The sequence below is a fragment of the Cibotium barometz genome, chromosome 19 (genome assembly GCF_041138505.1).
Source record: "Cibotium barometz isolate CiBa-2024 chromosome 19, ASM4113850v1, whole genome shotgun sequence".
NCBI classification, from domain to species: Eukaryota; Viridiplantae; Streptophyta; class Polypodiopsida; order Cyatheales; family Cibotiaceae; genus Cibotium; species Cibotium barometz.
In genome coordinates this window covers 4,520,662-4,541,552 of record NC_141064.1, presented here as the reverse complement: position 1 = coordinate 4,541,552, position 20,891 = coordinate 4,520,662, and the positions used below count along the sequence as shown (strand labels likewise).

Here is a 20,891-nt window from a genome sequence, read left to right as displayed (position 1 = left end):
AGCTCTCCCTTCAGAGCTGATTGTGCACTTTCAGGATACTCGTTTACTTGGTCGAGGCTTCTTCCAGGTGGACTTTCATTCTTTAGAAACTACTTCTCAGGGTTTGGCTAGCAGCCCCTTTCCTCTTGGTCCTAGGAAGATTTTCCTCTTTTTCAGTACCAGGTGGGCTTTGATCCAGTGGTGGAGGATCAACGCCTTACCCCGGTCTCACTACGGTTCCCTTCTCTTCCTCGGTCCTATTGGAAGCTTTTAGCTTCCGTAGGGGCATCCTTTGGCTAGGCTCTAGAGGTACCAATCCTCCCGAGCTCCTTTGTCCTCAGTTTTCGTGGCCGTTACCGCCACTCTTGATGGTGTACCCTGGGTCCTTGTGCTTGTTCTTGATCCATCGATTACTGATGATCATGTTATGCTTTAGAGACCTGACCGATCTCATTTCCGCCAGAGGATGGAGATTGCAGGCAGACTTGACTAGTATCGGATTTGTCGTCGATAGGGTCACATTGCTAGAGATTGTCCCAGATCGAGGGGCCATGCTAGGAAGCGGCGTGGTCCTTCCCATCAGAGGCCTTCTGCAGATGCTGAGACTCCAGCTGCTCCTTTGCCACAGCAGACCACACAGCGTTGGGTTGTGGTTAGGGATGGCAGGCACCCTCGGACCCTCGTACTTGCCCCTTCACCCACACCCCCTGTGGAGCACCCTAACCCCTATGCAACTATTGCCTCACAGGATGTTGATCCTTTTTTGGAGGATGAGCCCTTGCAGGCACCTGATCTGGATCCCTGACAGGAGGATGTTGCATTATAGTTACACGATGATTGTACCCTTGAGGATGATGTTGCACATTCGCATTATCATGGTATCTCTCCAGTTCTGAGGACTAGCCCTGGCTTATCCCCGCAGTGGGAGAGAGAGGTAAGGTTTACATTGTCAGATTTTCCCTCCCTTACCTATGCGAGACGTACTTCCACCTCTAAAGGGGGTCCTTCGTCGACCACACGAGATCTGTCGTTCCTACTCTGAGTCTTTATGAGGATTGTCTCTTGGAACATTCAGGGTCTTGGGGGTTTTTTTCCGCGTCGACGGAAACAAATTGTAAAAACCCAGCTTCATTGTGCAGTCACAGGTGGACCTATGGATATATTGCTCTTGCAAGAGCATAAACTGGATGCTAGTCAGTGTGGGAGATCAGGCAAGCTTCTCTCGGGACACACCTTTTGGTCACCGGCTGTTGGTACCAAGGGTGGTGTTTGTATCTCTGTTTCAGCTTTGATCTTGCCTTGCATCATTGGACATGGTGTCATTTTGCCTGCGAGAGCGCAGTGGATCCTTCTTATGCAGGGTACTACATGCATTGGAATTCTCAACCTCTATGCTCCTAACCGTAGAGGTGAGAGGATTGCCTTTTGGAAATCTCTCACTACATTGACGCCTCTTGCCGACCATTGGATTATTGGTGGGGATCTTAACATGGTTGAGATGCCAACGGATAAAAGAGGTGGACATGAGGGCTTGGTGCATCCTGTTGAAAGAGCGTCTTGGGAGAGGTTTATACTCTCCATTCATAGTAGAGATTGTTGGCATGAGGATGACATTTTGAGGAGTCCATCCACTCTTCTTTATTCATGGTCTAACAGGAGAAAAGATGTAGGATGTATCTATGCACGGTTAGACAGATTTTATGTGGATGATTGGGTGCATGACAGAGGTGGACATACTTTTATTGCTACAGGCACTCCAAATTGGATCATTGCCCAGTGGTTTTATGTATTAGAGATCCGAATTGCCATGGATTAGCACCCCATGTACGCATCCCTGATCATTTGTTTTCAGATGCAGAGCTATCGCTTCGTATGCTTGATATTTGGCGATCTCATAACTTCTTACAGGCCTCTCAAAGCTTGGCCTCTGCTCTCTGTGATATTAGTGACTTTTATCACACATGTGCCTTGTCTAAGAGGCAAGAGGCCTTGGACTTAGAAAGGGCTATTTAGATTGGTTGCCCTGCAGAATGAGCTCGAGAAACATCCTCATGCTCAATGGGTTTCAGATTCTTTATGTACTGTTAGAGCAGAACTTCATCACTCTCTTGAGCAGCGCGCGGAGTACCGTTTCCATGCTCGGGAATCCTTTTGGACACAGATGGGTGGCAAATGTAACAAACATTTCTTTGCTTCTCACGGCCCATCTCATGCCAAAGATAGTGTCAGGTAATTGCAGGATTCATATGGCACTCTTCACTCTAGATCCTCTTATGGTTAGACAGATTGCCACCGATTTCTATTGCCAGGTTCTTAGTGCTGAGCCGCATTCTGATTTGAGACAGAGGGCACAGAGGAAGGTTTGGAATGCATTGCCACATTTGATCACTTAGGAGATGTGTGCCCGCTTTGGATGCCCCTTTTTCTATGCAGGAGTTCAGTCATGCTCTTTATGCCTTACCTCATGGTAAGTGTCCAGGGGAGGATGGCCTCTCCTGTGTTTTTTTCATTACTTTTTGGGATGAGATTGGGACTGAGATCACATCGGCTTTGCAGGAGATGTGGGACATAGGTTCTATGCCTTCTTCTCACACCGAGGGGCTTATTTATCTTATTTCTAAGAGCGGGGATAAGACATTGATTGGACAGTGGAGACCTATCACCTTACTTGGGACTGCGTATAAGATTCTTGCTAAGGCAGTGAGCATCAGGTTGCAGCCAATTTCGCAGGATGTTATTCATGATACCCAGAATGGATTCTTACACGGCAAGAGCATCTTTGATAACGTTTTCTCGTTTTGGGAGGCCGTTGAATGGGCTAAAGCAAGCAATCAGCTCTTAGCCATTCTACTCTTAGATTTTGAGAAGGCCTATGATAGAGTGGATTGGGACTTCCTTGAGGGTACTCTTAGTCATATGGGCTTCTCTCAGAGATGGATCAAGGGAGTTTCATGCATGTATCGTGATGCCCACAGTAGAGTTCTTGCTTGCGGTGATAGAGGAGAGCGGTTTCAGATTTCTCGCTTAGTACGATAGGGCTGCCCATTAGCCCCTTTATTATATATCATAGTTGCAGAGGCCATGAGCATCTTTCTCCCCTCCACTGCTAGTATTTCAGGATTGAGGTTGCCTCTTCGTAGTCACGAGGAGTTGGTTGACTCTGAGTTAGCTGATGACACAGCCCTGTTTTTGGAGGCTTCACATATATGCTTATGTTCCTTCCGGGTAGCACTAGAGGAGTTCTGTTTGGCAGCAGGGACACTCATTAATTGGCACAAATCTATTGGTTTTTGGGTTAGTGATTCACCGAGAGTTGATTGGGGTGCAGAGCTTGGTTTTACTTGGATCAGCAGAGGATGCACTGCTAGATATTTGGGATGCCAAGTTGGGATTGATATTTCTCTTGCACAGCAGTTTGCTCCGGTACTTATTATGAGTATCTGGAAGAAGCTCATCCATTGGACCTCCAGGAGATTAGATTTAGCCTCCAGAGCTTTGGTGGCTTATCAGGTTTTGCTTGCCTCAGCTTGGTTTATTGGCTCTTGTCGGTGCTTCTCTCGTGCGTGCATTGGCCAATTGCGGAGATTGATCCGCAATTTTCTCTGGTCGGGCTTGGATGGCACTTCAGACACTTGTGCTAGGGTAGCTTGGCTCACAATTATTCAGCCCAAACGAGAGGGGGGCTTGAATATTATTGATCCGGATGTTCAGTGCAGGGTGTTGCTTTGCAAACTTGTGGTCAGAGGTTTCCTACCAGGCACTGAGCCTTGGAAGGACTTTTTCTTGTCTCAAATTTCTAGATGTACACCCAGGGTCGGGAGAGACTTGATGCCCATCACACGTTTTTTGTTCACAGAGGCTGATATTAGGGCACCATCTTCCCTCTTATTGCAGCCATTGTCAGAGCATGGAGAAGCATGAGATATTTTTTGCGACAAAGGCTTTCTAGGTCTTTGGACGAGGTTGACCGACAACCTATTATGTGGAATGAATTCATTAGGGATGAGGCTGGTCGTGTAGGAAATATGAAAGCAAGAGCAAAACTAGAAATGAAACAAAACAAATGAAAGACAAAGAGTTACCTTGAGATGAGTGTAGACAAGACACAAGATTGATACTTTCATTGATGTGACACCTACAATATATAGGTGAGAAGTACAAGATTGAGTAGACTGACTTATGGGATAAATGTAGAGGTGCCACATGGCACTAGACTCAAGACACAAAGACTTAAGTGAAACTAGACTAGAAATAGTACACCTAGTGTGCACTTATTTCCAACACCCTCCTTAAGTGGACACTAGGAGGAAGACAAAAAGACAAGACTAGAAGATAGACATAAAGACTGATAGACTGAGAGACTAGACATGAGAGACAAAAAGATCCTGAGACACCCCTCCTCAAGTGATATCCTCATATGGGTCCACAAGGGTAGGGACAAGATGGATCTAAAACAAGACACAGTCAGATTGATAGACAGATAGACAGACAACAGATAGATAGACAGACAAGACTAGATAGACAGAAGACTGACTGTAGACAAACAGATGGACCTTGAAGACAACCCCTCCTCAAGGGCAATCGCTGCCTCTTGGGTAGGGACAAGAGAGAGGTCAAAAAGCATGATGAGTAAGAGACTAGAACCCCTTGACCTACATCATCGGTGGTCAAAGTGGTAGACAAGAAAGGTGAAGTAATCAGAAAGCCCATTCCTCATCATGTGAGGAATGAACAGCAAGATCTGCTGTTGTAGATGCTGCAGCAACATGTGCTGAGGCAGATGCAGGGGATGATGTAGAGGTTTTAGAGTAGCAGTCCTTCTCCCGGTGATTATCACGGCCACAAATGGTGCATGGATGAGCCTTGAAGCAGTCCTCCATATGATTAGTTTTTCCACAATGGGGGCAAGGCTTTCTTACCTTAGAACCTCCTTTCTTTGCTAAAAATGCAGTGTCAGTTACCTTTTGTTGTTTTGTTCTTTCCTCTTCTTGGAGAGCATTGATGATACCTTCAAGAGTAGGATTATTGTGATACTTGAAGGTAGTGACAAGAGTAGCATAGGTGTCAGGTAAGCTTTTGAGAAGCACAGCAATAGCAATATCTTCGGAGATGGGGGACTTCACTGATGCAAGCTAAACCATAAGACTGCGAAAATAATTGACATGAGAGGCTATAGTAGCTCCCTCCTGCATATATAGATCAAAGAATGAGATCATAAGTGCAATCTTAGAGTTTTTAGAGCGGGGTCCAAACAGGGTATCCAAAGTGATCCATGCTCGAGAAGCAGACTGTATGTCAGAGATGTGGTGAATGTAATCATCTCCAAGACCGAGCAAGATGATAGCATAGGCTTTGTCATTCTTGGCAGTGGGAGCATAAGTGATAACTTGCTCAATGCCGGAATCTTCGGGAGTAGCATGATGAACAACATCCCACAGGCCTTCTTTCATAAGATGGCACTTGATTTTGATTTGCCAAGTATGAAAGTTGGACCCATTGAATTTGTCGATAGACATGAGAGAATGGGTAGAAGATGCCATGTGGGAAGGTCTTACCTCTTGCTAATGATGCAAGGGCAGTGTCTATTCCCTTACAAGAGAGAGTTCAGTTTTGAATTATTTTTGAAGAAAAATAGAACTGAAAATATTGAAGCATACCACTTTGGTTTTTTTTCTCAGGTCTTCCACCCTTTCAGGGGGTAACCCGAGAGAGAGAGAAAGAGAGAGAGCTGCGAACAGAGATTTTTGCAAATAGAGAAAGATGTAGTACAGGGCCACGATACCTAGAGAGACCGGAGAGCAAAGGTGGAGAATTTGTTGCAGAACCTCGGGCAGCTCCTGGAGAAGTGCAGCCTGTTGAAGAAGATGGCGCAGAATTCAGGAGCAGTACGGGGGCCAGGAGCAGATGTCGGGGCAACACAAGTGCTGCTCATCCATGTAAAGCTGCAGGTATGGAGTGATGCGCAGCCTGTAGAGGGTGAAGCGCAGGCAGCAGCAACTGTCAACAGGCCAACGTAGGCAGCAAAAACTGGCGCAGAAAATGGCGTCTTCCAGAGCACCTGCGCAGGTCCAACCTTGATGAAGAGAGCAGCTGCGCAGGTCCAACCTTGATGATGAAGAAGTATAGAAAGGGGGGGCAGAAATGGGAGTGGCAAGACTAGAGGAGCAAACCTAGCTCTGATACCATGTAGGAAATATGAAAGCAAGAGCAAAACTAGAAATGAAACAAAACAAATGAAAGACAAAGAGTTACCTTGAGATGAGTGTAGACAAGACACAAGATTGATACTTTCATTGATGTGACACCTACAATATATAGGTGAGAAGTACAAGATTGAGTAGACTGACTTATGGGATAAATGTAGAGGTGCCACATGGCACTAGACTCAAGACACAAAGACTTAAGTGAAACTAGACTAGAAATATTACACCTAGTGTGCACTTATTTCCAACAGGTCGGCCACTTGGTGCATATCGTTATATGCAATGGTCAGGATGGGAAAGATGCGCATACACAGTTCTTGCTTGGAAGACCTTTAAGAGTCTTCCAGAGGATTGGAGAGTTGCATCCACTTAGCATCTTAGGGGCTCTCGCATTCATATTGATCAGATTGATGCAGCTATTCCGCATGAGTGGCTTTCTGGGACCTTTCACGGAGACTATCATCCGAGTTGGTTGGGAGTTTTCTCGAGGATACACATACCTCTGCAGGGTATAACTCTCCCGGGCCAAGAGGATACAGATTGCCTCATTTATTCTATCATGCCTGGTGGGATATTGAGGAGATGTAGTATGGAAGAGATCATCCCAAATACTAGGCTTAGTCTAGTGAGGATTGTTGGTCGCTCGAGGAAGCCGTGGTTCATTGACCCTTCTCCTCAGATAGTGACTCATGGCTCTTGGTGTTTGTGGCTATATGGTGGCAGTCCTACCAGATATCTTCAGTGGGATCCAGGAGAGTGGGAGTGGATTGATGCCTTCGATCCTTTGAAAAGCCTTCTTTTTTTCAGTTTCACTGTTCGGAATGCGAGGCTTCTCATCACTCGACAGATGCATAGGATCCCTACTCTCAGGCCTCATTGGGAGAGCTATGATATTTCTCCAGTGATACAAGCGCAGATTTTGGCATAGACTTTGGCACTTATACAAAAGGAGCCAGATCTCTCATTTCTTTTGGTTATTCTTACATGGTGGTCTCCCTACCAATCAATGGAGATCAGTTTTCATTGTAGCACCTTCCTGTCCTAGATGTGCGGCAAATTCTGAGTCCGTACAACATTGTCTATGGGGATGCAGCATTGGACAGCAGATTTGGGGTCCTGTAGCCCAACTTATGGGCAAATTTAGTGGCTGAGCCATGCATGTGACTTGGGGGGCAGTTGCTTGGCTCTCCCAGTCCGGTCCGTAGCTTTTTTATGAGGGCAGTGGTACAGATTGTGCTTTTTTCATTCGTAGAGGTCTTGCCCAGCATGGTTTATTGCAGGATGTTCCTCACTCTGATCATACACGCCCTAGATAGAGGATTGACACTAGTTGGGAGATTATTGCCAGTATTACAGCATGGCAGATCTGGAGAGCTAGATGCACGGAGGCTATTGAGGGTGTCCAGATTTTTGGGTCTCAGTGCATTAGTACTATATGGGGTGATATCATTCACACTCTTATGGCTACTTGGGCTCGCATTCAGGGGGCCTCTTGTTTTGCGCAGGCGAAGCGTGTGATATTTGTACGGGAATGGGACCATGGTATCTTCTTTTCCTCTAGTACCACAGGTCTTACATGGCATCATGATGCTCCTCAGTGGTTGAAGTCACCTTACATATTGGGGTGATTCTACTCTTTTCCGACTTATAGCTGTGGTTGTTGTATGTTTTCTCATACTTAATAGAATTCTCTTTTTGAAAAAAGAAAAGGGAAAAAAAAGTGATCCACCGGAAGACTCTTAAAGGTCTTCCAAGCAAGAACTATGTATGCACATCTCTCCTATCTTGACCACTGGATGTAACACGATGCACTAAGAGGCCGACCGGCCTCATCCCTGATGAACTCGTTCCACATAATAGGTTGTCGGTCAACCTCATCCAAAAACCTAGGAAGCCTTTGTTGGCAAAAATCGTCTCATGCTTCTCCATGCTTTGATAATGGCTGCAAAATAAGAGGGGAAGATGGTGCCCTGATATCAACCTTTGTAAACAAAAACCGTGTGCTGGGCAGCCAATCTCTTCCAACATGAGGTGTATATCTAGAAATCTGAGACAAGAAAAATCCCTCCAAGGCCTTAGTGCCTGGTAGGAAACCTATGATCACAAGTTTGCAAAGCAACACCCTACACTGAACATCCGGATCAATAATATTCATCCCCTTCTCTCGTCTGGGCTAAATAAATGTGAACCAAGCTACCCTGCCACCCACGAGTGTTTGTGGTGCCATCCAAACCTGGCCAAAGAAAATTGTGGATCAATCTCCGCAATCGACCAATGCAGACACGAGAGAAGCATCAACAAGAGGCAATAAACCAAGTCGAGGCAAGCAATACCTGATTAACCACCAAAGCTCTGGAGGCTAAATCTAATCTCTTGGAGCTCCAATGAAGAAGCTTCTTCCGGATACTCATAAGTACCGGAGCAAACTGATGTGTAGGAGAAATATCGATCCCAACCTGGCATCCGAAATATCTAGCAGTGCATCCTCTACTGATCCAGATATACCCAAGCTCTGCACCCCAAGCAACTCTCGGTGAGTCACTAATCAAAAAACCAACAGATTTGTGCCAATTAATGAGTGCCCCTGCTGCCAAACAAAACTCTTCCAGTGCTACCCAGAAGGAATATAAGCGTATGTGTGAGGCCTCGAAGAACATTGCTGTGTCATTAGCTAACTCAGAGTCAACCAGCTCCTCGACTACGAAGAGGTAGCCTCAATCCAGAAATACCAGTAGTGGAGCAAACAAAGATTCTCATGGCCTCTACAACTATGATATATAATAATGGGGCTAAAGGGCAACCCTGCCGTATTGAGCGAGAGATCTGAAACCACTCTCCTCTATCACCGCCGCAAGCAAGCACACTACTGTGGGCATCACGATACATGCATGAAACTCCCTAGATCCATCTCTGAGAGAAACCTATTTGGCTAAGAGTAGAATGGCTAAGGGCTGATTACTCGCTTTGGCCCATTCCACGGCCCTCCAAAACGAGAAAATGTTATCAAAGATGCTCTTTCCCTGTAATAAGAATCCATTCTGAGTATTATGAATGACATCTTGCAAAATTGGCTGCAATCTAATGCTCACTGCCTTAGCGAGAATCTTATATGCAGTCCGAAATAAGGTGATAGGTCTCCACTGCCAATCAATGTCTTATCCCCACTTATGGATAAGATAGATAAGCCCCTTAGTGAGAGAAGAAGGCATAGAACATGTGTCCCACATCTCCTGGAGAGCCAATGTGATCTCAGCCCCAATCTCATCCCAAAAAGTAATGAAGAAAATAGGGGAGATTATGAAGAGCATGATTGAACTCCTACATAGAAAAAGGGGCATCTAGAATGGCACACATCTCGTCAGTAAAATCAAATGTGGCAATGCATCCCAAACCTTCCTCTGTGACCTGTGTCTCAAGTCAGAGTGAGGCTCAGCACTAAGAAGCTAGCGATATAAATCAGTGGCAATCTGTCTAACCATAAGAGGATCTGAATGAAGAGTGCCATGTGAATCTTGCAAGTGCCTGAAACTCTCTGGCTTGAGATGAGGATATGAAACACGCTGCCCAATAAGAGGCCAAGGCAAGGCAAGCCAAACTTCACCAGAAACAAATCATGGTCAATATGGCCCCAAGTGATCGACCTTGAAGAAGAAGAATAGGAGGTGAAGCCTGCTCGGTTGTGGTTAAGAATGACTACCCCGACAAGATTTGTCCAAAATATAGCTCTTGTTGATACATGAGCTAGTTACAATTTGATGTCCCATGAAACATGGCGTTCTCTTGGGGAACCTTCACTAAAAGAAACCCCCGCCATAGTTACAACAGTGGCATCACAACATGTTCATTGCTTAGGCACAGTCACACTTTTATTCCACATTGAAATAATCCCTTTGAAGGGAAGTTCTATGTGATGCTTCCAAGAACCATGCATGAGGAAATACTCCTTGGAAGGGGGTTATATGGGACATAATAGGTGCAACATCGACTGGATGCACGAACGACGACCTTACAATCGAGACCTCCGGCCAGCCAAGTTATTATCCTCATGAGACGAATGAAGAGCCTATACCTGCTGCTCCCCCATGCCAAGAAGCCCCCCTTCTACCACCCACCATCATTCTGTCACCACACCCCACAAATCCATCCCACTAAAAAAGAGGCCTCTCATCATTCGAACCACATCAATGCCTCTCAAACCCTCCCTACCACCACGCTCGACAGCAACCCACTCTCAATTCGCCACCTCACAAGTTGTTGTGGCTATTCAATCATGATGCCATGCCCATACCTCCGAATGCCATGGCTGTGTCTTTTTGGAAATGTATAAATAGGGGTCCCACCTCCTCATTTCCTCATTTTCAGCTCTCCCTGTAACTAAACTCTTGCAAGTTTTTCTCTTGAGATTTCACATCCTCACACCCTTTCTACACCATGTCTGACACCTTGGACTCCTCCAGGGAGGTCCTCCACCACACTTCCACTAGGAGAAAGCACCCGCCGGGGGTAGATTTGAGGAATATGCCTACCAATGCACCCACATGTCACATCTGGGGGAAGCCCTGATGAAATAGGTGAATGGCCACATTGTCCACTCATTGATGAAAAACAACCACAAGGTGGAACACAAATTACTCTATTTCATCGGGCCGTGCTATAGGGCAGTCGGCAGCTGACCCTACGGGGTTGTATCTAAGCTGGAGCAATTGGGCCTAGGAGGTTTGCCCACTCTAGCGCCATGGGGGCCACACTTCTACAACAATCTATTTTTAACAAAAACCTATGATGCCAACATGCATAGCGGGGATGTCTTGGATAATAAAGTCTATCCGCACAAAGTAGAGATCAGCATAGAATTCATTAGAGATGCATTAGAGCTCCCCAACTTGGATAAGCCCTATGTTAGGCTCACCAATGCCCCCAAGCTAACTAGGGGCATATAGAGAGGCAACCCAAACAAAGACGGGGTGGAGTGGGCGAGCATCACCCATGAAGATTGATTATGCCAACCCGAGCCCTAAAATTTCTACTCACTACACACTGGACATAGATACATTCAACAGGTGTAGCATGACTACCCTGGCCTAAAATTTCTACTCACTACACACTGGACATGGATACATTCAACAGGTGTAGTATGGCTACCCTGGCCTAGGTGCACCAAGGGGGCTGTAAGTAGTGAAGAAATGTTTGTTGCATCTGCCATCCATTTGGGTCCAAAAGGATTCTTGGGCATGGTAACAGTAATCCGCGCACTACTCAAGAGAGTGATGAAGCTATGCCCTAAAAGTACATAAAGAATCTGCAACCCATTGAGCATGAGGATGTTTCTCGTGCTCTTTCTGTAAGGTAGGCAGTCTATGTCTAATAGCTCTTTCTAAATCCAAGGTCTCTTGCCTCTTAGAAAGCGCACATGTGTGATAAAAGTCACTAATATCACACAGAGCAGAGGCCAGGCTTTGCGAGGCCTGCGAGAAATCATGAGATCACCAAATATCAGGCATGCGACGTGCTAACTTTGCATTTGAGAACAAATGATCAGGGATGCATACATGGGGTGCTGATCTGTTAAAACTCTAAGATCTCTCTAGATGATTGTTATGCATAAACATGCATAAATGAGGCATAAACTCATCCACCCAACCATCCCCGAGCCCAAGGGATGCACACATGAATTATAAATAAAATACATCATATCTCTACCTTGATGTCCCATACTATCAAGAGGTATAACTCCAATCCAATAGCATGTAGCTATAGTGTGAAATGGTAGGTGAGTAGATATGAACCTCTACACAAGAGAGCATAACATAGCCTTGGCCTCACAAGCCCAAGCCTCCAAGCCTCCCTTGAGTGTGCCCCATGCCCCTATTATATAGGAGGGCTCTCAAGTGACTCTTGACTCTTCATTTCCCATGTGTGACCCTTGGATGCCTGACCCTAACCTTAACCCTTAAGGTTAGTCCTAACCCATGCTCCACTAGAGCTTGTTCCCATGCTCCCATGCTCACAAGTCTAATGTGGGTTAGCCTCCTAGTATATACACACATAATGTGCATATAACATACTTTCCCTCTCTCAAAACATTGCACTCTTGCAATGAAAAGAAGGAGAACTGTATTGAACAATCTCAACCGACTCCCAAGTCGAATCCTCTATTTCCCTATCTTTCCACCTAATTTTAACCTCGGGGATTAATCAACTACAAAGTTTTCTTTCCCTGAATTCAAGTACCTTATCAGGTTCATGTGGAACATAGGATAAATCTTCGACTTCAACGAGTTCTTGAGGAGTAACTGTGTTATCCTCACTTCCGAGTTTCCCTTTCAACCTATTGATATGAAAGACTGGATGAACTCTAACATGTGGAGGTAGTTTTAAGTTCAAATGCAACCGTGTCAATCCGATGTATAACTCGAAAATGGACCACAATATCTAGGAGATAAATTTGAGCATTTTTCTATTGACAAAGTTTGAGAATCTTTAAGAACATTAAAATAAACCAACGCTCCTGGTTCAAAAGACCGAGATGAGCGTCCCCTATCAGTATAAAATTGTACTCTATCTTGAGCACTCCTGATAGAATCCCGAGCTTCGGTCAGCATTTCCTGCATTTTCTGCTAAAATATCATTGATATTTTAAAAATATCAATTTTTAGGATTTCTAAAAGTAATTTCTAGATATTCCTAATTTTTCTTGAGAATCCCATCGTTCACAAAATTTTCAATTCCGCCTGACAATTCTCAAATCCAATGAAAATTTATAATTTTAATGGATTTTTTAATTTTAGGAATTTGAATGGTCATGGGCGCCCGAATGGTTAGAACACATGCCAAACACTAACCCCACATTTTTCAAAAATTTAAAATAACCTTTGTCTAAATTTACTAATTTTCAAGAATTCTTTGAAATTTTTAATTTACCCCAAACGCATTTATAATACGAACGGTCAAAAAATTTCGGAATTCCAATGGTTTTCCCGGAATACGGAAAGCGAAAATGAAAACATAAAAAAAAATCGGAATGTGAAAGGTCAAAAGTTTCCGGAATACGGAAGGTCAAAAGTTTTTTCGGAATTCGGAAAGCAAAAGGTTTCTTGGGAATGCGGAAAGCCAAAGATTTTAAGAGAAGAAATTTCAGAGATTTTTTTTTTCTCAAATCTCATAATTTCAGGCTTTTTTTTCAAGCTTTTTGGAAAAAATTCCAAAAGTTAAAATAAAAATAATAAAAAACTTATTTTTTTTAAAAAGAAATAAAAAAACCAATTTAATAATGCTTTTGTTAAAGCTTATAAAATTTTTTTAAGGGAGAGGAGAGTGGCGTTTTTTCCGCCCGCGTGCAGCGAACTCCCTCCCCTGCGTGCACAAAAATGAGAGGGAGACGGTGAGAGGGACTTCTCTCTCTTCTCCTCTCTGTTCTCTCCTTCTTCTGCACCATCTCTTCTCTCTCTGTTAACAGAGGTTAATTTTTGATTAATTTTGTTAATCATAATTAACTCTTAATTATGATTAATATTAATTATAAAAAAAAGAGGTGCTTATACACGAGAGAAAAAATAGAAGAAAATTCGGATTTGAGAGATGAAGAGGATCCCACGCACACGGGAGAGCATTCCATGCATCAACATGCTGCCCCCTACTGAATGGTAGCAGAAAATCGGCAGAAATTTGATCGCACACCCGCGGAAAAACTCGCAAAAATGTTAAAAAATACATTTTTAACCTTAAAAATGTTTAAAAAAATCCTAAAAAATTAAAAAAAAAATCTTAAAAATTCTAGAAATTTTGGGAATCCATTCTACCAAAAATATCCATAATAAAATATGTGGTATTTTGGTAAAAATTTTCATTAATACTTATTTTAAACCATAGAAAATAGAAAAAAATAGCATTAAACTCACGGAATTCCCCCGCAACGTCGATTCGTCCATTGAATAGTAGTAACACGCGTTCCAATCGCCATATTGACGATCCACGTGCAAATCATCAACACAAATCAACAAAATAACATTTTTATTAGTAAATATTGAAATTTACTTCAAAAAGGAAATGAACAACAATTAACTAGAGATTGCTCTGATACCACTGTTAAAACCCTAAGATCTCCCTAGATAATTATTACGCATAAACATGCATAAATCAAGCATAAACTCATCCACCCAACCATCCCCGAGCCCAAGGGACGCACACATGAATTATAAATAAAATACATCATATCTCTACCTTGATGTCCCATACCAACATGAGGTATAACTCCAATCCAATAGCATGTAGCTATAGTGTAAAATGGTAGGTGAGTAGATATGAACCTCTACACAAGAGAGCAAAACATAGTCTTGGCCTCACAAGCCTAAGCGTCCAAGCCTCCCTTTTCCCATGTGTGACCCTTGGATGCCTGACCTAACCTTAACCCTTAAGGTTAGTCCTAACCCATGCTCCACTAGAGCTTGTTCCCATGCTTCCATGCTCACAAGCCTAATGTGGGTTAGCCTCCTAGTATATGCACACATAATGTGCATATAACATGATCCATGGCGATTCGGATCACTAATGCATAAAATCACTGGGCAATGATCCGATTTAGAGGTGCCTGCAGCAATAAAAGTATGCCCCCCTCTGTCAAGCATCCAATTATCCACATAAAACAGGAATGTATGCATGGGGTGCTGATCCATGGCGACTCGGATCACTAATGCATAAAATCATTGGGCAATGATCCGATTTAGAGGTGCGTGTAGCAATAAAAGTTTGTCCCCCTTTGTCAAGCATCCAATCATCCACATAAAATCGTTCCAAGCGTTCATAAATACATCATGCATCCCTTCTCATTTTAGACCATTAATAAAGAAGAGTGGATGGTCTCCTCAAAATGACATCCTCATGCCAACAATCTCTGCCATGAATGGAGAGTACCTCTCCCAAGATGCTCTCTCAAGAGGATGCACCAAGCCCTCATGTCCACCTCTTTTATCCATTGGCATCTCAACCATATTAAAATCCCCACCAATAATCCAATGGTTAGCATGAGGCATCAACGTAGTGAGAGGTTTTTAAAAGACAATCCTCTCACCTCTATGGCTAGAAGCATAGAGGTTGAGAATACCAATGCGTGTAGTGTGCTCTCGTAGGCAAAATGACACCATGCCCAATGAAGCAAGGCAAGACCAAAGCTGAAACAGAGATACAGACACCACCATTGGTAACAATATCTAGTGACCAAAAGGTGTGTCCCGGGAGAAGCTTGCCTAATCTCCCACACTAGCTAGCATCTAGTTTATGCTCTTGCAAGTGCAATACATCCATAGTTCCACTTGTAACTGCACAATGAAGCTGAGTTTTGGCAATTTGTTTCCGCCGACGCGGAAAAATGCCCCCAGGAGCTTGAATGTTCCATGAGACAATCCTCCTAAAGACTTAGAGTAGAAACGACTAGATCTCGTGGTCAACGAAGGACCCCCTTTAGAGACGGAGGCACATGTCGCATAGGTAAGGGAGGGAAAATCTGGCGATGAAAACCTTACCTCTCATTCCCACTCTGGGGAAAAGCCGAGGATGGTCCTTAAAACTGGAGAGGTACCATGACAGTGCGATTGCACAACATCATCCTGGAGGGTGCAATCATCTTGTTTACTGTAATGCAACATCCTCCTGTGAGAGATCCAAAATCCTGTGCTTGCAGAGCCTCATCCTCCAAAGAAGGATCAACATCTTGTGACGCAAGAGCTGCATAAGGGTTGGGGTGCTCCGATAGGGGTAGGTACGGGGGTCCGAGGGTGCCTGCCATCTCTAACCACAACCCAACGCTATGTGGTCTGTTGGGGCATAGAGGCAGTTGGAGTCTGGGCAATTGCAGAAGGCATCTCATGGGTAGGACTACACCGCCTCCTAGCATAGCCTCTCGATTTGGGACAATCTCTAGCAATGTGGCCTTGTCGATGACAAATCCGACACTGGTCAAGTCTGCCTACAATCTCCATTCTCTGGTGGAAATGAGAGCCGTGAGGTCTTTCAAGCATAGGATATGGTTGTCAGTAATCGATGGATCAGGAACAAGCACAAAAACTCGGGGTACACAATTAGAACTGGCGGTAACAGTTGCCACCGCGGAAGCTAAGGCGGGAGAGCTCGGAAGGGCTGATACCTCTAAAACCTGGCCAAAGAATGCCCCTATGGAAGCTAAGAGCCTCCAATAAGAGTGAGGAAGAGCAAGGAACCAGAGTGAGACCGGTGTAAGGCGCTCATCTTCCGCCATTGGTTCAAAGCCCACCTGGTACTGAAAGAAGAAAATCTTCCTAGGGCCAAGAGGGAAGGGGCTGCCAGCCAAAACTTGAGAAGTGGCTTTTGGAGAATGAAAGTCCACCTAGAAGAAGCCTCAACCAAGTAAACGAGTATCCTGGAAATGCACAATCAGCTCCGAAGGGAGAGCTATTAGAAGCCATTCATGGGCCTGCGAACAAGAGGGGTGGGAGCCATAAACCCTCACAACAAGGGTGGTCTGGACCTCAATGTCAATGTCGTGCTGAACAGAGGTGAGCTCGTCTTGCAAAAAATTGATGATTCTCCCGGCTTGTGGGGGTGATGAAAGGCGGTAGGGGGAGGAAGAGGTGGGTGAGAGCAAGGAAGAGGAAGCGGCGGAGGGCGGAAGCAAGGCAGGGGAGGAGGTGGGGATGGAGGCAGGGGACAAGGCGGGTGTAACAGAGGCGAATGTAGAGACGAAGGGCAGAGAAGGAGGTGGGGGGGCAGCAAGTGCGGGAGCAGATTGGGGGGGGGAGAGAGAGAGAGAGCGGGAGAAGAAGGGGTAGAGGCGGGAGGAGCAAGAGCGGAAGCAGATGGGGGGGGGGGGGTGTTAGCGCGAGCAGAAGGGGCAGAGGCAGGAGCAGCAGATGCGGGAGCAGAAGGGGGAAGAGGTGGGGGAAGCAAGGGCGGGGCAGGGCAAAGACAGAGGATGGGTGGGCCGGAGGCAGAAGAAGGTGGGGGCAACTGAAGAAGGCGGGCAGAGAAGAGCGTGCAGAGAAGAAGACGGTGGAATCAGCAGCGCAAGCACACTCTCTGGTCAATGTATCATTACATATTGTTTTTGATTGCAGGGTCTTCCGGTAGTCCCAATATGAAAGGCAAGAAGCCTGTATCGGATCCTTCTGAAAAAATTGCAAAGTTTAAGGAAGCAATTATGAACAGAGAAGATTACGTGCCTCTTTCTCTTTCCACCAGAAAATTTATTAGGCTGCCAAAGGAGGATGCTTGCTTTCTTTGAAGTAGCTATTGTGTATAGACTATGCTGTGATATCCCCAGGAAGGTTCTGTTGGGTTTCCTTATGTACAGTCTTTAATTTGTCTAGAGTACTTTAAAATATCATGCAAATGGATGTTGTGTATTTGCAAGAAATATGAACTGGATTTCTGTAAACGTTATACCACAACGTCAAGGATTTGCTCCTTTTAATGTATGGTTATATTAATTAATGCCACTCAGTGGTATGCACCCCAAAAAAGAGTGAATATGCACCCCACAAAAGATATTACCTTGGCAATATCTCCCCATGGCCCTTAGCTTTCCTCATAGGTTTTCCGTTGTCGACCAAGATTTGTCATTTAAAGAAGCTTGTTCCCATCCCTTGGCCGCGTCCTCTTCCTTTGCAACTTTGCCACCCACTGTAGCGCATATCCTTCCTCCTGCTTTCCTACAATGCACAGCACCCTTCTGCTTCTTCCTTCGGTGTTTGGCTGCACCTCGGAGTCCTGACTCCTCTTCTCTAGAAGACTGTCAGGATCAAAGCCCCAACCTTGCCACGCTAGTCCACTTTACCTCGACGAAAAGGCGTGTGACTGAGAAGGCTCAGTTGGATTCTTGGTCACACCCCTGTTCTCCTCCACCTCAGGGATTCTTGGCATCAGGTTTTGACAAGAGATAGTGCGACCTCCGGATTATCTCATTGAGGACTTACAGGGGTGCTAGTTCATCAACGAGATCTATGAGTCCTTTGTCTTCTCTTTTGGTTTGCCACCACTTCCCTTGACTGGGCCTTATACGAGTTTCGGCGTCAATCAAGGATCCTTTTCAATTCTTCTGGGAGCAAGAGAGGACCCTGCACTGCAATCTAGCCTCACTTCAGCAGCTTCAGGAGGAGACCCTTGTTAGCCCTTGGATTGGGATCCAAATGGAGGGTGATTGCACCTCTTTGGAGGCTGTGGAGGTCTAAAATTGTTATTTGTGAACGAGGCCATGAGTTTATTCCTAAAGAGCAGCTAATGTCAACGTTATTGATGCACATGCTTCTTTGTCCCTGCACGATATACCATGGAAGATCCTTCAACACCTACAAGTGGAGGAGGTAGAGAGACCTGAGCTCATAGTCGGGATTGTGTTGATTTTTTTCTTGGATCAAGAAACATGCTTCATTACATGGGGTTTGGTTGGATGGCTCATGGAGTTACTTACGACTATAGTTATTCTAAGAGGACATGGCTGTAGGTAATGCTCTTTATCCAAAGTGTGACCTTGGCACATATACCTCATACCTCCTTCAGAACTTTTCATTCAGTATTTTCCTCATCGTGGGAGAGATTCGCGCATTCGATGATATGGGAGATCAGGGGAGCCATATGTACACAGGGTATCGAGGGTACTTATACCTAATGTGTTCTATTATTGTACATCATTTGGTCATAATTTTTTCATTATTTGAAAAGAATAAAGAATCCTTTAAAGCCATTATGCTCAAGTGGTGGAGAGTCGAGACCATCCTTTCTTCCACTTTCTTGGGGTTCATTTGAAACTATAAATTTCTTAACTAGCAGTGCCAACCGTAATTGTACTGCAAAGGAGCTTCCTTTTGTTTGCTGACGACTTCCTTGTTCTGAGATGATCTTGTGTCTTTGTACTGTTTGTCACAAGTAGTAAAATAAAATAAAATCTCCAATAGGGTGGGGAATCACACCAGAAATAAGAGACATTTCCGTATCTGAAGAAAGGAAAGGGGAAGGGAAGGAGGGGCTTTGGGGCTGGATATTTGCAACCAATAATGCCAAACACAGTGATTCTTGCCTGTTTGAAGGCATGGATGAGAGAAGCACATTGTTGATGCGCTCTACCATCATAGCCTCAAAGGGGGTTTTCCCTCCTCATCTATGAAGGAAGGGAAGGAGGGTGAATAGTGAAGACAAGACCTGCAATTCATTGTTAGAACAATAATGGAGAGGCCAGGGCTAGCATACCGACATATGAAGACCCCCAGGTTGTCTAGATTCCAATTACCACATTTGATGCTCAAGGTGCAAGATATAGAATAGCACTTGCAGGTTAATGAATGTAATTCCAACTAGTATCATTCGTACCATTTTGGGGTTTTCAAGCTGACATATGATGATGTCAGGTGATTGCAGCTCGTTAGAGGTGAAACATGTTCTTAAAAATGCTAGTTTTCTTTAACAAAGTAGAGTACTTTCACATGTTTCCCATTTGAAAGTTAGATGGCATCCTTTCCCCAAGTAAAGTTTGATATGTAAAAACATGTGGAATACTTTGGCATCAACATGCATGTGAAGTACTTTCACAATTACATTTGTTGGTTTGATTGAGTATGAATTCTGAAGAGGAAGTTTAATTTCTATGCTTTTCAGGGATATCAATTTTGGAGTGCAGCTGATGTTGATGGATACTTTACTATTAGCAACATTCGACCAGGAACATATAGTCTTTATGGATGGGTGCCAAATGTGTTGGGTGACTATAAAAAAGACGGAATCATCAATGTGCAGCCTGGTGTGTGTCTCTTTCTCTCTCTCGCTACTTCCATCTCTGCGCCCCTTTCATCTTTCTCTCTCTTCGCTGCCTGAATCTCTCTCTTCGCCTGCGTTCGCCCACCTCCCTCTTCCCACCCACCTCTCTTCGCCTGCGTTCGCCCGCCTCCCTCTTCCCACTCACCCTTCACCCACCCTTCCTTAGGCCCCCAAGGCAGCAACATGACTCTCTCTCTGCTGAATCTCTTCTCTCTTTCTCTTTCCCCTACATGGCTTGAACCCACCCCCCCCCCCTCCCTGCGGCTGCTGTTTCGCGCTGGTGTCATGGATTAATTTCCAGTCCAGTCATTGGCTGTGGGAAGTTCTGCAAAAAGTCATGGCCAAGACCGGAGTTAAAGAGGAGCTCTTGAAGGTGGAGGACAAGCTCGGCACAATTATCGAAGAAAACAAGAAGATGGTCGACTCTTCCGATACCGCAATCATAAACCGCCTCTCCAAACTTGAGAAGGGATTTGACAAAATCCAAGAGCTCGAAGAGAAAACATCCAAACAAGAGGATGAGATTTCAGCCTTAAAGGAGGAACTAGTGGAGGCCAAATTGCATGCTAAAAGTCAAGCGGCTGAAATCTCAGCCCTCAAAAAGGAGTTGGAAGCCACTTCAAAAGGCAAGCTTGAGGATGGAAAATTTCAGCCCTCCTTTATTGAAGAGCTGAATACCATCAAGGAACAAATGAGGATCATTCGAGAGGAGGAGGAGCAACATAAAGAGAAGACATCTTCATGGGTGGAGGTGATCACAAAGACACAAAAGAAGATGGACGAGGCGGAGAAATGGATCGAGGTCGCCAAGAAAGGGAAAGGTAAAGAATCGGCACCCATCCCCACTCCCACCATCATCAACATGACCCTTGAAGAGGAGCAAAGGAGGAAGACCCGGGCCTTACATGTACGAGTGTCCGGTCTAAAAGACCG

General features: G+C 44.8%; 1 protein-coding gene across 3 annotated transcripts in view; it reads left to right on the top strand.

Moving 5' to 3' along the window:
- Positions 1–20,891, top strand: part of LOC147628123 (uncharacterized) — a 230,797-nt gene that overhangs the window by 156,988 nt on the left and 52,918 nt on the right. For all 3 annotated transcript variants that reach the window (XM_086813146.1, XM_086813145.1, XM_086813144.1), the window contains exon 12: positions 19,800–19,941. In XM_086813146.1, coding sequence (XP_086669272.1) covers positions 19,800–19,941 — 142 coding nt within the window. The remainder of the gene's footprint in view (positions 1–19,799; positions 19,942–20,891) is intronic.